Here is a 16,827-nt window from a genome sequence, read left to right on the forward strand (position 1 = left end):
GCTCCTCAGAGAAGGAAGGGTTTGCTGGGTTTCCTCTGTATAACAGCATCCCAAGAAATGTGTTATCAAAGCCTGCCTTTCCATTAATTGCCCTTGGTTGATTAGTGGCCCCAGCTGGGGTTGTCTGGGTGCTAAAATCTTGTCACGGTTGTGACCTTATTACCTTGCTCACTTTGGTAATTGAGAGGATCTTGGGAAGCCCCTTGGGTCCACGTACATACTTAGCTGAATTAAGAAAAATCTAGACAAAGTTCTGTTCTATTTGACTTACCCAACTGTCCCCTGAAAGTAAGAGCTCAAGAATCTTGACCTATTTTGTTTCTTGGCTATGCCTGCTTTACACATCTGTACATACATCTGTATCTACCTGTTTAGATTTATTTGTGTATATACACACACTGCCCACTCAGTCCCTGGAGCACAGGTCAGAATATGCCTATTTTTTGATATTTCTGTACCATGTTGGGCTGTACAGTTTAGAGAATCTGAAAGTGTATGGGATTGCATCTTGGCTCTCATTAAGAGACTCCCAAGTGCAGTTTTCCAGTTACTCAACCATAACTCTGACTCAGGCAAATTATTTATGCTCACTGCTACTGGAGCATTACCATGATACCTCCACCTTCAAAATAGTTTGCATTAAGCTATCTTTACTCAGGAGACTCAAAGGGAATAGAACTCCATAAATAATTAATGTGATACTTGAACTTGGATAAAAGCTTCTGTGAAAATATTGAGTTGTAGTGAAGGCTTAAATTCTAATAAAATACAGACCTTTTAGGTCCTCTTCAGTGATGTGTTATCTTCCAATTATGGTATGGCCAAAAAAAAATACTAGTTTGTGCTCCTTAATTATGCTTTGTGCTTTTATGGAAAAGTAGCTATGAATGATAATTGTCTAACTTCTTTACCTAGAAATTCTGCATGAGTCACAGAACAGAGATTTCATTTATTTTTAATTCTGTTTTCTGGCTGAATTAATTAATGCCTTAAGGTAGCTGCCATTGTCACTGAAGCTGCAGAATTCTTGTAGATGCTACAGCACTTAATCCCTTGGTGGATACAGTGCTCTGCCTTGAATAATACAGCATGGTAAAATTCTCAGAATGTTTTCACTTCACAGTGCAAAAAGTAAGCAAGTTCTAAGTATGTCTGGTCTACAGAATGAGTTCAAAATATTTTCAAAAGTTAAATTTTTTGAAGTGGCTTACTGAACTTGTATCAAAAACAATGGGATTTTTGTGGGATTGTCTTGGTCTCACTTGCAGATTATTCCAGTCCTTCAGTGATAGTGTCTGCATAGTGGTTTAATAAATGCTGGCAAATTAATTCAGATTAAATAAAACCAGTGTGTAGTCAAGGCTGCACTAGAAATACACAGATGTCTGAAGCTCCCAAGTCTGTCATCAGCTGCTCTATTTGTTGCAGTTGTGCTTCTGTAAATGGAAGTGTTTTACAGAGAGTTGAAGCAGCAGCAGTACATAATAGAGTGCATGCTCCGTGGGTCTGTTTTTCCTTTTGACTCACTTTCTGTAGTCTGTGTTCTTTAAGGGGCAAAAATACACTTAGTACATTTAACACACTTCAGTATTCTATCTGCAGTCATGCTGCCCTGAAAAATTGAATAACTTCAGTTGCTTAATAAAACACTTGTTGCATGTTACCTTCAATCTGCAACGTACAAGAGCTAAATGAAATCTTGCTACCCAAGGCAGATGAAGTTGTGTTACAACTTAATCCTTCCCAGCTTGTCCTCTTAGGCATTTGTAGTACTGAATTAAACCCAGCAGAACTCTGTAGTTGCCTGTGGCATGTGTCCAGCCTTTGTACTGACATCTACTTTTTTTTTTGTTTTCTCTCCTTTCCTCTCTCTCGCTTCAGATGTTCATCAAGTACATAAAGGTTAGCACCTCTTCTTGTGGAGTGATGGATGCATGGGGCTGGGGGTGTTCTCTGCTGCGGCTCAGCTCTTTAATGCATGGCAAGAATAAATCTGGGCTTTTCTGCTGTGGGCAATCTGCAACTCCCTGGAGTGAACAAAACTTGCAATTTCAATATCCAGTGTTTATGTTTAAGTGAACTTTTTGGCTTTGTGGGTCTTTGGAGTTTTATTTTAAGTACCTTTTATTCTTTAGGTGGAGTTGATATCACACTTTGGATCAGAACATTTTTGTCCTTTAAGTCTTATAAGGTAATACTTTGTGTTTTGCTTAGTCTTTCTCCCTCCTTGCAGTGAGGATTAGTCTGCTTTTAGAATAGTTGAGCAACAATTCCAGTTTTCAATTGCAGTTACTTGTAGGTATTGTGGATTGAAGTAGTTGCCTGACCTGCCTGCTGTGTAGTGTCTTTCGTGACTGTTTAAAGAAGCTTTGAATCTCTTTATTTGCTTCTCCAGTATGTCAGGAATAGTTTATATTTGCAGGGGGAGGGGAGGAGGAAACGGGAGCCTTGAGCAGCTTTGGAGCAGGACATGAACATTTCAAGGCTGACCAAGCAAAACAGGGAACAAGTGGTGAACTAAAAAGAGCAGGTGTGGTGAGTGCTTTTTGGAAGCTGCTGGGTTGTTTGGCACCACAGGTGAATGCAGTCAGTAATGTTTGCAATAGCTGAGTAGAAACACCTGTGAAGTTTTAATTCAGAGAACCATCAGCCTCTGTACTGCTCCTAAAAAACCAGGTTTTGTATCTGGGAGGTCTCTAGCGTTAGAAGTCAAACCATATTTTTAGTCCACAAGGCTGCTTTACATTAGATTGATTTGATTTTGGCAGAAGAGGTCAAAGAATGTGGCATGCAAAGGGAGGTAGTTCTCAAGAGATACTCCTAGAGCAAGTCAGAGGTGTAAGAGCTCATGGACAGCCAAAGACAAAAGTCTAGGTGCGAGTTTAAAAGAAAGAAAAGACTCTTTGGAGCTAAAATGAGAAACAGGATCTTGTTTAGGTTCCTTGTAGATACAACTCAGAAAATGAACATCCCTGCTGCTTGATCTTGCTTAAGTGACTGCAACTACTGTATCTCATTTACTTGTTACATAAAGGCAATACTGCTTATCAGTTATGTCACATGATTCCTAATACTAGGCTTTTATTTTAAAACTTTGATCACAGAGTATTTGGTACTAGCATGGTTGAAGAGTATGAAGAAATAGCTGATTCTCAGTATCAGTCTGAACGACAGGAGCTGTTTGATGAAGATTATGGTAAGCAAATATTTTGTGCATTTTTAGCCATTCAGACAGCCCTTGTGCTGGTGTTGGTGGCTCATCACTTCCTGCATATGATGAAAGATCTGACTGTTAAATTTACTTGTTGACAGTGTTTCAGCATTTCTGTGGTTTTCCAACAATCATTTGAAGTTTAAAACAATGTGTTTAAATGTAGTTATGTAGAGAGTTGCTTTAAAAATACAGTATTAAGTCTCTGTTTCACTTGGCAGAATAGACAATTTCTCAATGTGCTGATAGTAGGAAAGGATTACTAAAATAAAGCAGCTCACATGGAGCAGTTCTGTTCTTAGTGTCCATTTCAGTTCATAATATCTGACAAGCTTTCTGTAGTTTTATTTCCACACTGTCAAGTTCACATCATTGAATGACATGTTAAATCTTGGGGTTTGTGTTTTTTGCCCACGACAGATAAAATTATAATAGTCATGGGTTGTTCTTCTTTATACATAGATTATCTATTGGATTATAACACAGGGGAAGAAAAATCTTCAAAAAATCTTCTTGGTTCTGCTACAAGTGAGTATGATTTATTAGAAAAAGTTATTCCTGTGCTTAAAACAAGATGTGCTAATTGAACGTGAAATGACATTTTGTGGTGCAACATCTACAACTTTTGTACTCTGCTGAAGCAATGTGTGATTCTTTTGTAGTTTCACAGAAATAATTAAAAATTTGGAGTTGGGGGAATAGTTCTTAGCGTTCTAAAAATGAATTTTCAGTTTGTAAGGATATCTGTTTTGTGGAAACTTTTCTGTACTTAAGGATTCTGAATACTGAAGATCATGTGAAAGTTGCATAGGGCTGTAAATGGCCAGTACTAAAGTACTGTAGAACTGTAATTATGTGGAAGTTGGAAATGTGTGTTTAGTTAAAATGCTTAACCTGCAGGAGGCAATATAAAGACTTGCTTTGTACAACTTTAGGGGGAGAGAAGGATGGAGAATACTATTTTTGAGACAACTTTATGCCAATACTGTAATTTATGTTCTTCATGAGGGCTGTGTATTTTTTTGAGAGAACTAAAGGTTCTTGACTGTCTCCTCTCACTTTTCCCATTGGAAAACCTCCATGTGTAGGGTTAGTTTGGCTGAGAATCCTGGAATACTCAGTTTTAATGGTGGTCTTCACTGCTGAATTGTTCAGGATGGTATCACCTCCACACACCATTTCCTAAGGAGCTCTTGCACTGTACCACTTCTGTCCCAGCTGATGAAGATTTGTTATTCTAGTGAAGATCTGCACTCAGTCAATGCTGTTTGAAGTCAGGCTTTGCTTTCATCCTGTAGTGGATCAGAGCTACAGAAATCTTTCATACTTTTTCCTAGAACATTGTTGTCTCCTGAGAATAAGGTCATGGTTGGGAATATTCACAGCTTAGAACAGTTTTCAGAAGGGAAATAGATAGTGGAAAAGGCAGTTTATTTCTACATGTGTGCCTCTCACAGATGAGATAAAGCAGTAAATTCTTCCCTGACACTGCTTATCTCCTCTTTGTGACTTCTAAACTTTGTCTTCAAGCATATTCACGTGATCTGTCTGCTAGGGCAGTATTAGAAGTTTATATTCACTGTCTGAAAAAGGCAGTGACTTTCCATTTATTTTTTTAGTCTACTGAAGCTAAGATGAAAAGATTTGAAGCACCTGTTGCTGATGGTGCTCAGCTGTCTCCAATGCACTGAAACGTTGCAGTGACCAGTATTTAGTTCTGGCTGGTGGGTTTTGTTACTGAGAGCTTTCCCCTCTGTCAGGGTGGTCAGTGCTCCTCTTTTGGAAGGTGTAGAGTTTATGGGAATTGTTTTTTGGTGAGTTTTTTTATGTGTATGTAGACAAATGTGACAGGTTTCCATTTTGCATCTTAAATGTAGAGTGAGAGAGAGAGTCCTCTGAGGAGGTGGAGGGTTCTCAGGCATTTAATCTCATAAGAAGCATTCTGCAGTCTTACAGAAGTCTGAACCTGCTATTCTCCCACACTGTAAAGCTTCTATACAAACTCTATATTCTCCCTCATTTTCTCATCTTTTGTAAGAAACCATCCACAGCTCAAGTTCAGCATCTTTTGACTGTTGTGACTTTTGTCATTATACAAACCCAGATAGATTAACATAAATCAGGAATGCAGCTTCTGACATACTCTGGAGGAAAGGCAGAACCAAAGTTTTGAACACAACTTCCTGGAGCCCAAGGAATTTGTCATTGCTACTAAAATGCCTCTCTAACATGAGGACCTTGGCCCTGTGACATACACTGCCATATGTTGGTGGGTGGGGGAGAAATGGTCAAAATCAAGCCAGCTTCTGTGTGTTTACAATATAGTGCTCTTTACCTGCTACTCAGCTTCTAATTAAGCCTGGCAATTATGTTTGTTGTCAATATCAAGACCAAAGAGTAGCTGTATTTAATTGCTGTGCTGATGTAGAGCAGGACCTCTTGGAATTTACTTCTGTGAATTCAGAGGGGAGAGCAACTGTCCTACTTAACAGCTCCTTAAAATAAATATATGTGTAAGCCCGATCTGTGGGTGTTATGGTACAGGTTTTCAAAGACACATTTCTAGCTTATACATTTACCTTTAAAAGAAACAGCTGCCTCCAGTGTAATGAATAACCAGATAGTATGTCCTTACATTGTGATAAATTTCAAGCAAATGTTGTAAAGTAGCAAATTTCTTGGTTCTGCTGATCTCTGGGCCCTCTGAGAGTGCCCTTGTTGAGTAGTTGTTGTCTCTTTTAGATGCTATCCTGAGCATGGTGAACATCGCTGCCAATATGCTTGGAGCCAAAACTGAAGAGTCACCTGAAGCTGAAGGTACTGTAGTTTTTTTAGATCAAAAGCATTGTGGAACGTTTGCATTTCTTTGTTAAGTTTTGTTGTGGGTTTTTTTTTTTTTTGGTGAGGCGTTGGATTGTCTGTGATGGTTTAAATGACTTTTTTCACCTTTTGTGGCACACCTTTTTGTTTGTTTGTTTGGGGGGTTTTTTTAGATTTTTTGTTTGCTTGTTTTTGGTGAGGTGTTGGATGGTCTGTGACGGTTTAAATTACTTTTTTCACCTTTTGTGGCACACGTGATTAGTGTCATAGAACCTAGTGGCTGTGAAAAGTAGAACAAAGATGCTGAATGTGCTGAGAAGAAAACCCATACAAAGGTGACACATGTGCTTGTTCAGCTTTATTTGGAGATCTTTTCTCTCTCTGTTACCCAGCTGAAGTTGTAAAGTCCTAACTTGCTGCTTCTTTCTCTGAAGTATTTTCAGACTGTTCACAAGATCATACTCAAAAACTGTCAGTAGCATTTCATTCACATAACTTTGGATGCCATCTGCAGTAAATTTGGTAGCACAGTTAATCATTAAAAAAACCCCACCAATAATAAACCCAGACCTCAGAATTTGTTGAAAACAAAGATGGTTCTTGAGTTTCCATGTTCACATTTTCCTCTTTCTTGCAGCTGGGAACAAAAGTGTGTCTGAAAATGTCACTGCCTCCCCTGCAACTTCAACAGCTGCCCCAAGACTGCCTGAACCAACCCCTGTTCCTTCACCAGAGTAAGTGATTGCTCTTGGGGTGTTTGTAATGTGCTCCAAGCAGAGACAAACACGGGCCAGTCTGCAATCCTTGATAGTAGCATGCTCAGGTATGGCATGCAGACTTAAACAACGGAAAAAACAAGTATTTGGTAGATCTGTAGTATGGTAATGGCACTAACCAGACACACTTAGTGATTTTGTTACTGACTTATAGCTATTTCCATTATGGTGTATTTTGTTTTGACTTAGAAAGTGGTTTAATATTGGTCCAGGTTTTGTGGTCTCCTGCAAGGGAGGCTAATTAGGAATATAAAATGTGTTGCTATAAATTTCTGGTTTGGAACCTTATACTTTGGTAGACTTCCCTTAATAAAAACATGTATGCAAATGTACAGAGTGAGCTTGAGAAGAGATACAGAGTGAGCTTGAGAAGAGATGTTCTGTACAGATTCTCTTGTTTTTCAGCAATTACAATTGCTGATAATTAGGCTGCTAAGGCCAAGACCCTGCCTCTTAAATGTTATGACATGACTTGTGCTCTATTTAGTGGCTTTACAGTTTCCTTGTTGTGAGACTGAGGAAGGTCAGTGGGAATGTTGTGATTCTTGCATTTGAGGATTGCATTAGCAGAGTAAGATGCTTACTGTGTAAAAAAGAGGATTTGAACTGGTAACTGTTTTTAGGGATGAGAGAAGGAGCAATATCTAATTGAGAAGCCTTGCTGTTTAAGAGGTAGGGTTTGAAATCATTTGTTTGCCTCTTGGGACTGAAAATCACCAGAGAAAATATTACCTTGCAGAATTTCTGTCTCAAAACTGGCCTTTGGTCACTGGACTAAGCTTTGCTAATTTCTGAGAGACTGTTCAGCGTCTTCTGGAGCAGGGATGTAAAACTGTTGAATTAACACCTTGTCTTTTTAACTCTGTTGTAGACTTGTTACTACAGATATTCCACAGATAGAGAAGGAGCAATTAATGGTGGATTTGACTAAAGAGAGCCCAATAGTTCAGCTGGTGCAGGAGTATGAAGAAGATGCCAGCCAGTCCACAGTAACTTTGCTGTCTGGTGATGAGCAGGAGGAGGAGGCAGCAGCGTGGTTTGAGCTGGAGACAGAGAAGTACTGCTGTGACATGGCAGCAGTGTGCTGCATTTCCACCTTCTCAGAGTACGTGCTGAGGTGGTGCTCTGTTGCAGCAGCCATGCACCGGAAGCACAGTAAAACTGGAGCTGAGGAGAGGCCCCCTCACCCTGTGGATGTGCAGCAGCCACAGCCAGCTCTGACTGAGGCTGCCCCCACGGCAGCAGAGGAGCCTCTGCCTGAGCAGGTGGACAGCAAAGCTGAGAAACCCCCTGGGTCTGCTATTGCAGTTGACTTCAGTGCAGTCCATGAGGAGGTCAGTAATGAGACCACGGAGTCCATTGAGCTGGAGCCAAGCCATCCTCAAACTGTGTCTCAGTCCCTCCTGCTAGAAGTGACTTCTGAAGTGAAGCCATCCCCCACAACAGACGTGGTGCTGGAGCCTCCAAAAGAAGACTCAGGCCAGGTAGCACCAAGGGTGACTCCCCAGGTGGATGTCCCAGAGCTCAGCACTGAAGTGGAAAAGGCTGAGAGCTCAGTTGTGGAAGACAGCCCCGAGCCCAGTGTGGCCACTGAGGTAAAGGAGGTGAGCACAAGAGAGCCTGTTGCTACCCCAGTGATTCCAAAGCCTACAGAGACTGCTCTGCAGCCTGAAAGCACAGTGGATGTGGTAGCCAGTGATGCTGTGGAAGGGAAGGAGAGCACTCCAGACGTGCAGAAACCTGCTGAGCCTCCTGTGCCTGCCGAGACTAAAGAGGATGAGCAGGTGGCAGAAGAAGCTCTGCTGGCAATCCCGGTCTCGGGGGGGCCACAGAGAACAGCCACAGATTTCTATGCTGAGCTGCAGAACTCCACAGAGCTGGGCTATGCCAACGGGAACCTCGTCCATGGATCCAACCAGAAGGAATCTGTCTTCATGCGCCTCAACAACCGCATCAAGGCCCTGGAGGTCAACATGTCCCTCAGCAGCCGCTACCTGGAAGAGCTCAGTCAGAGGTGAGCTGAGCAGGGCTGGGAGGAGCCCAGGCTCCCCTGAGAACAGGGAGGGCTGGGAGCAGCCCAGGCTCCCCTGAGAACAGGGGAGGCTGGGCAGAGGGTGAATTGTGAGGGCTGATCTCTCGGGGCCATTCGGGAATGATCCAGGTAGCTTTGGACCCTCAGCCCCTCGCGGCCTTGCAAGGACAAAAGTGAAAGACTCGAGGAGCTCTTTCCTCTCTGGACCAGAGTCCCATTTATTCCTGGATAGAAGACACCTGGGCAGGCTGAATCCCTGGGGGGAAAGAGACTGAGGCTCTCCTCCCAGGAGACTTTAAACCCGGGGGAAACAGGGTGGAGGAGAGGGGCCACAGCTGATGGGATAGAGGTGATGAGAGGGACTGGCCCAGGACAAGACCACCTGCACTGGGGCTTAGGGGAGAGGGGCTGTGTGTGGGACAAACCATGGGAACTATTCAGTGCAAAATAACAAGACCACCCAGTGCAAAACAATAACTAAAGAAACCACTTAGTGCAATACAACAGTAAATCACAGCTTAAAGCTGTATGGAAAGCTGAGGAAAGGACCCAAGCCTAGGTGGCTGTTGGAGTTACCCTGTATGAATTAGAACTTCTTCCCTCTTTGTATTTCAGATAAAATCTTGTTTGTTTTATTTTAAGGAATATTGCTGTGAGATTTTTAAAAGGATAAAGTGTTGTTGGGATATAGGCAATAATCCTGTCCATAAGTCTTTCTACAAAAGGGCACATCCTTCTGTTACTGTTGAACTGAATGTCACACACCTACAATGCCTTTTTAATTAAATTGTTTCCACTTAAAGTACCCTGTTATCTGTAGTAACTCTGGCTGAATAAGTCACTGTGGAGAGGGAACCAAGAGTTTCCTGTGAAGGATGTCTCTGTGTATTGGTGTTTATCTGTGGTGTTCCTTAGCTACAGGAGAGTGGGGAGATAGACCCATTTCAGAATTGGTTCCAAGAAAGGGGCTCACAGTTTATTGGGCAGAGTGAATTGGCGCCAAGTTTGAAGGTGTTGAAATAGATTGGACCATAACCTTGGGGAAAAACCAAAACAAAAGACACATCTGTTTTATTTGTGAAACTTAAAACAGGTACAACTTGATATTTAAATAAAGCTCTTTGGGCAAAGAGAAGGTTTTTGCTGGCAGTCATGTTTTCTGAAGACAAGTCTAAGCTGAGGAGTTTTGTGCACTAATATCTCAGCCTTAACCACCTTTTGTTTTAGGTACCGAAAACAAATGGAAGAAATGCAGAAGGCTTTCAATAAAACAATAATAAAACTTCAGAACACCTCAAGAATAGCAGAAGAGCAGGTATGATTTGTTTGGAGTATTGAGGTGTTTTCCTAGTTGGAAGGGCTTGCTTTTAATGAAGCCCTGAGAAATCCCTGGGTCTGTTGTTGCAGTTGACTGCAGTGAAATCTCTGCCACAGAGGTGCAGAAATCCTCTATCAACTGAGCTGTATATCTGCCTTTTAAGAGCATCCATTCCATGCTACCCTATTTTTCTCCATTATAAGATTTTTAGACATGTTCTCAGTTGTTTCAGAATAAAGCCATTTTCAGCTCTGTTTTCTGATTTTGTACTTGAAGAAAAGATCAGTTGTCAGCTGGTAATGGCTACAACTCTTCAATGTCTTTGTCAATGAAAAGGTTACCCAGGTCAGTTCCAACTCTTGTTTCTTGGGTGTAACTGCACTCAAAACAATTTCAAATGTGGTTCATTTTCCTTATCTGATTTAAAGTATGGATAGACAGTTTCTCTGCTGCTGAAGAGACTGAGCCTATAGAAAGGAAGAAGGTTACAGTAATGACTTAGGCCAAATCTGCATTTAAAAATGCAGTGCATGTAACAAAAACTTTTCTTCATTCTTTAAAATGTGGCTTTTCCCTGCTCTGCCATCTTGGCTTTCCTGAGCAGCTGTGACATAGAGCAGTAACTGCTGTGCTAAACATTCACTAAAGCAGCTGTGCATGTGGCATAGCAGACTTGATCCCAGCCTGTCTGAAAGTTTGTGCAGTCCCAGGCCTGGAGTTCATTCATCCATGAACAGTGATGAGCAGCTGTGACATAGAGCAGTAACTGCTGTGCTAAACATTCACTAAAGCAGCTGTGCATGTGGCATAGCAGACTTGATCCCAGCCTGTCTGAAAGTTTGTGAAGTGCAGTCCCAGGCCTGGAGTTTATTCATCCATGAACAGTGACGAAAATGGCAGCTTCCATGTGTTGCCTTTTCTGGGTTGGCTTTGGGGTTTTTTTGGAAGAGTATCAGTGCTGGTCAGTCTGAAGTTAGCCCCTCTGGTGTTCTGCTCACCTTCCTTTCTCATAGGGATTGAGTCCTGTTAGGGCTCTTCCAGGCAGCAGCTGTTAGCTGGGAAGGAGCCATTCCTGGCTGGTCTGGGCTCCTGTCCTGGGCATCAGCTTTGGAGTGGAGCTGTGCCTGGCAGCTGTGTGTGTGTTCTGTGGCCTCCTGACAGTGACTGTGTGGAGCTGCCTGCTCACTCTGCCTGTGGTGAGGACAGCAGAAGTGTCTCTAATGAAATGCACTTGGCATCATGATAGGAAATGTTAGTTGGCACATGAAGATGGTACGTGAGCACTGTGTTGTAAGCAGTGCTGGGTAGGCTGTGTGGCTGCTGAGTGCCGTGCTGTGTCACACAGAACACTCATTCTGTAGCCATGGGGACATGTGACAGTGGGGACCTGGCCACTGACAGCGTGCCCGTGACTGCTCTCCACAGGATCAGCGTCAGACAGAGGCAATCCAGCTGCTACAAGCACAGCTCACCAACATGACCCAGCTGGCTTCCAATCTGTCAGCGACCGTGGCGGAGCTGAAACGTGAGGTAATCACAGTCCAGAGGAAATGGATGCATAAACACATCTGTTTGAAGAGACCAGAGTCCTCAAATGAAGTTTTAAATTGTCTGCTGTGTTGTTTTCAGCCTCCTTTATCTGAAACTTCTAGCTGCAAATCTGAGTAACATGAGCTGTCTTGTGCACAGCAAAATTGGTCATAATTACTGCAGCCCCCCTAGCCCCATGATTCCAGTCTGAGCCAAGGCACCCTTCTCCTTTCCCTACTGGCTGTTGTCATCTTTAGAGATTAGGGAAATCTCAGCAACAATATTAGGAACGTTTTCTCTCCAGTGTTTATGTTCTGCCTGGCTGACATTTGAAGCAGTACCATAAACATGATTTTTTATATTTTGTGGGTATGGCCAAAGACCTCCCTAGAGCTAACACTTGATGAGGCTCCTCCTTTGATGCCTGGCTGGATGGGCTCCTGTTTGAGTGCTGGGGTCAGTGAAACCACATTGAATCAAGTGATTATTAATGGTATTTTGTGAAGTACTGCAGTGTCAGCTGATTAAAAGTACAGTTTAGATTTGCCATAGTGTTGCATCCATGTCAGCTGTGAACCAGAGCAGTTACTTTCTGAGCCTGGTTTCTTATGGGAGGTGTATTGCTTTCAGGGCAGTTGGGATGCCCTTTGCAGGGGGTGGCAGCTTCTGTAGTTGTGCTGGTATTGGAGGCAGGGGGATCTTGTCCTGATAGCAGCTAGTGGGATTCAGCCTTCACTCCTGAATGCTGCACAGCCAATAGACTGCATCAAACCTCTGAAAAGTTACTGAAATATGAACAGGTGTTTAGTGAAACTAAAGAAAAGTCGGTTGAGAGCATTGCATTTGCCTTTCAGAGCTTAGAGCATAGAATGGCAGTATCATGGAATTGTTGTCTTCAGCAGTTGTCTCCAATCCCTGCAGGTTTCTGATCGCCAGACTTACCTGGTGATTTCTCTGGTTCTCTGCCTCATCCTGGGCTTGGTGCTTTTTGTGCAGCGGTGCAGGAGCCCTTCTCAGTTCTGTGAAGATTACCTCTCAAAAATTCCCAAAAGCAATCACTACCCTAGCCCCAAAAGGTAATGTATTTATATTTGAAACTTATTTCTTCTTGCAGTTTTTATTAATATTTCCTAAGTCTGCTGGTACTGACACATGTGCTTTAATTCGGAGTTTTCTTTCTGCACACTCAGAATTGATATCAAAGGGCTCTCAATCATAACACTCTCCTAGGAGCATTCTGGGGCTAGTGCACTTGAAAAACATGCCTTGATAACTTGTAGCAAACACAGTACAGTGTCTGTTAGCCAAGCTTTATTTGGCACCTCAGCAGACAGTTCTGTCTTTCTGCCAGGAATGATTTTTAATGAGAAAATGTACATGACAAAGTCTTGAAAAATGTGTTAAAAAAACTTTCTGGAATTTCCTAGGTGTTTCTCTTCCTATGATGATATGAATTTGAAAAGAAGAACTTCCCTTCCACTGGTCAGATCCCAGTCTTTTCAGCTAGCTGGTAAAGAAGGTATTATTCATATCATACATCTGGTCTGTGCTGTTGCTCTTAGTGCTGCACATTGTGTGTGTGTTCATGTATGTGTTCTGTAAGATGAGGTGGTTTGTGAACAAGTTACCAGATACTCACAGAACTGTGCTGAATTATGCTGAAACCTTACATGCAGTTTTTGCTACAGATCTGTTCTGCTCTGCAGATGGCTTTTTAGGGTTAGGAGCAATCAGTGCAGGCACTCAGGTCTGCAAAGCTGTGAAGCTTGCAGAAAGTAGGTTTTTTTTCTCTTGGAAATGCCAGACGTGGGAAGTCTGAGTGTCCTACTTTTCTGAAGTCCTGATAGTCCTATGTTTGAAACTTGGCAGGTATTTAGGATTCAAATTTAGCAACTTCAGTAAGAAAACCTAGACCATTTATCTTGGCTTGGGTATGAGGAATGATCTGATCTTTGCAGTATTCACGGTAGATTTGGGATAACTAATTTTGATTTCTTAGGCCATGAGTGCCATGCAAAAGCAAGTGTTGCAGATCATAGTAACTAGCAAGTGTGCTGCTGACACAGCTCTTCTGGGTGCAGCAAACTTGCCTCACAGGTTTGTTCTGTGAATAAAATTCCATTAAAACTCTGGAGCTGGCAGTGTGATGCCATGAACACTAGCTAAGGCCTATTTTTTTTTCAAAATGACACTTTTCCCAAATTCTCCCCACTGGTCTCAGGTCAGTGTGAACATCTGCCTCGTTGGTAGGTGCACAGCTGTGCTGTCAGGGGCAGGCTGCACATGAAACACTCCTACACTGGGGGCAGTTTGTTTGCCTGGACTGCAACACTCACTGGCTCCTCCTTTCCCCCAAAGGATGTTCTCTGCACCTCTCCCATGGCCACAACTATGAGAAGGCCAGGGCTTTTCAGGTGTGTGTCACTGACAGCTGCCATGACAGCACAGGGGAATTTCTCTGTGTGCTGACCTGACTTACAGTGTTTGTGTTGTGACCCCTTTGACTTACAGAGGGGGAGAGGGAGAAATGTGCCTGCTCAGGGGAATGTTTTGTCATGCTGCTGTTTGGTTGGGACCGTGTTGCTCTAGAGCTGGCAGTGTCAGCACTGTTAAGTGTCTGTTCTCTCTTGCAGTGGATCCAGAGGATCTGTACATTGTGGAGCCCCTGAAGTTTTCCCCAGAGAAGAAGGTATGGTCTCACCCTGTGGGGAGGGAGCTGGTGGGGCTGAGGTGTTTGTGCTGGCATGTGATGCACGTCTCAGCTGCTCTCCCTGCTGGTTCCTAGGCTTGGCTTGCATGCTCTGCTTGCCTTCCAGAGCCTCACCATTTCTTTATTTTCACTTGTGGTTTCAGAAAAAGCGTTGCAAGTACAAAAGTGAAAAACCAGAGACTATTAAGCCAACAACAGAGCCCGTGCACCCCATAGCCAACGGGGACATCAAAGGAAGGAAGCCCTTCACGAACCAGAGGGACTTCTCTAACATTGGGGAGGTTTATCACTCCTCCTACAAGGGCCCTCCCTCGGAAGGGAGCTCCGAGACGTCGTCGCAGTCGGACGAGTCCTATTTCTGTGGCATTTCAGCATGCACCAGCCTGTGCAACGGGCAGGCCCAGAAGGCAAAGACTGAGAAGAGGGCTGTGAAGCGAAGGCGGTCGAAAGTTTCAGACCAAGGGAAGCTCATAAAAACTCTAATACAGACTAAGTCGGGGTCGATGCCAAGTCTGCATGACATAATCAAAGGCAACAAAGATATAACAGTGGGAACACTCGGTGTCACGACAGTCTCTGGACACATCTAAACCTAGCTGAACTTCTCAAACAGGAGAGTGTTTGTTCGTTTGAGAACAGTCTGTGGTATTCTGTGGGAGCATAGTGGGAGACGAAGAGCTCAACTCATTGGAAAGTATTCAGAAATTTGGTTTCTGCCTTTTTAAATAGATGGGATTGTGTCAATCTTGGCTATAAGCTGCAGCTTTACAAGGCTGATAATTTCCTATGAGAACAGTGTCGGGGGGAGGGAGGGCAGGGTTCATTTTATAAAGGTTTTTTTTCACAGTTCCTGGGGCAGAAATTTTTTGAAACCCAGTTTGTTGGGTGGAATAGGGATAAAAGCCTAATCCTCTTCCTTTAGCTTTGTTCCTATTTCTTGCACCTTCCCATATTTATGTGCCTTTTGTCTATTTATAATGCCACTGGAAGAGGGGAGATACAGTTGTTTGTCATTTGATTTATTTTGTAATTTCTCTAGCTTTTTTTGAAGATGCAACACTACAGTGCTGTAAAGGGACATGTTGGCCTTCAGCTGGACTCAGTAATGTGGACTGGATACTGTAAAAATACCAAGAGATGGACTTGCCTGACTAGATTCTTGTTTTGCAAACTCTGTTGAGGAAAATCTCTCACCAGGGGTGGCAATTGTGTTTACTTGCACCTTCAGTCACAATCGGAGCTTACTCTGATGTGCAAAATCAGTGACGTGGCTCTTGAGGATTTCCTGTTGGTGATGGAGGCTGAGGAATGCATTTGTCACCTGAATGGCCTGCTGCAGCTCTCTGGAGGAAGTGGATGAGGAGTGCTCACTGCTGTTGTGCTGAAGAATGAGAGGGTGCATTCTCAGAGCCTGCTCTGGGCGTGTTGAGGTTGCCAAGCCTGGAGTCTGAGCTTCGGGCTGGTTCACAGCAGGTGTCTCCATAACGTTTGCTTTTGTATTGGCTAACAAATGTGCAGTGTTGGTATGGCTGGTGTTTCATACTCAAGTGTTTTTTATTTTGACTGTGACTGTGTACTTGGATACTATAGGATGTGTGGTTGCTGAACTGTTGAGTGTGGTTCTGAGTGAGTGGAACAAAAGGTTATTCCTTTTGACAGGTGTTACAGGTTCACGTTGTACAAAATAAGTTAATTTATTGAGCACTTTTAGTGGTACCCTTTTTAACAGATCTGATGCCTTTCCTAGGTATTGTATGTAATGTGAGTTATTTAAAGCCTTTGTTTTTTTGCTGCTTTCTTGTTAGTTTATGAGTACTTTAAAGTGATGTACTTTCTGAGTTGATCTGCACAATTAGCCAGTCAGAGCACATGAACCAGACGTGTTGAACATGAATTCAGGAGGATGTCAAACCTGGATGAAGAAAATTCATACCACCAGAGTGCAGCATCCAATGTTGTGGAGCAAGAGTATGTAACTACAGAGCTGTAGTGCCATTAGAAACTGTGAATTTCCAAATAAATCTGAACACTTTGTCTTTCATTTACTGACATTTTTTCCTTTGAGAATGAAACTTGTGGCTTACGTTCTTAGAGAAGGACTGGTCTTAAAATTTCAGCCCTTGGGATCCTTTGGGCTCTGGTAAGGAGTTCTTAAACTTGTCAGCCTAGATATGTTTTTCTGTTTAAATAAAGAAAAGTGTGGGGGAGTGGATTCTGAGGGCTGAGTGGTGCTTTGTCTGCAAGGTCAGGAATTGTGGCCCTGTGAAACTGCTGGAGAGGTTTCCAGCAGGTCAGCTCACACCTTGCCCTGGGGATCCCTGCATGTGGTGGCTTTCTGTCAGAACTGCATGAAATGACCTCTTGCTACTCAGAGCTAAGGCTTGGGAAGGGTACAAAGGCCCTGAAAGGAAAGTCAGAGAGTCATTATCT

At 42.9% G+C, this 16,827-nt stretch overlaps 1 protein-coding gene across 3 annotated transcripts in view; it reads left to right on the top strand.

The window, feature by feature from the left end:
* SUCO (SUN domain containing ossification factor) overlaps positions 1–16,439 on the top strand; it is a 38,957-nt gene extending 22,518 nt beyond the window's left edge. For 2 of the 3 annotated variants that reach the window (XM_039730242.1, XM_039730244.1), the window contains 13 exons: positions 1,882–1,902; positions 2,136–2,191; positions 3,105–3,196; positions 3,674–3,739; positions 5,954–6,028; positions 6,669–6,765; positions 7,679–8,821; positions 10,067–10,154; positions 11,583–11,687; positions 12,609–12,763; positions 13,115–13,206; positions 14,321–14,376; positions 14,541–16,439. In XM_039730242.1, the coding sequence (XP_039586176.1) occupies positions 1,882–1,902; positions 2,136–2,191; positions 3,105–3,196; positions 3,674–3,739; positions 5,954–6,028; positions 6,669–6,765; positions 7,679–8,821; positions 10,067–10,154; positions 11,583–11,687; positions 12,609–12,763; positions 13,115–13,206; positions 14,321–14,376; positions 14,541–14,987 (2,493 nt within the window). In that variant the 3' untranslated portion in view covers positions 14,988–16,439. The remainder of the gene's footprint in view (positions 1–1,881; positions 1,903–2,135; positions 2,192–3,104; positions 3,197–3,673; positions 3,740–5,953; positions 6,029–6,668; positions 6,766–7,678; positions 8,822–10,066; positions 10,155–11,582; positions 11,688–12,608; positions 12,764–13,114; positions 13,207–14,320; positions 14,377–14,540) is intronic. The other variant, XM_039730243.1, reaches the window with a different exon arrangement.
* Positions 16,440–16,827: the final 388 nt, after the last annotated feature.

The sequence above is a fragment of the Passer montanus genome, unplaced genomic scaffold (assembly GCF_014805655.1).
Source record: "Passer montanus isolate IOZ18808 unplaced genomic scaffold, ASM1480565v1 scaffold71, whole genome shotgun sequence".
In the NCBI taxonomy this organism is placed as follows: domain Eukaryota; kingdom Metazoa; phylum Chordata; class Aves; order Passeriformes; family Passeridae; genus Passer; species Passer montanus.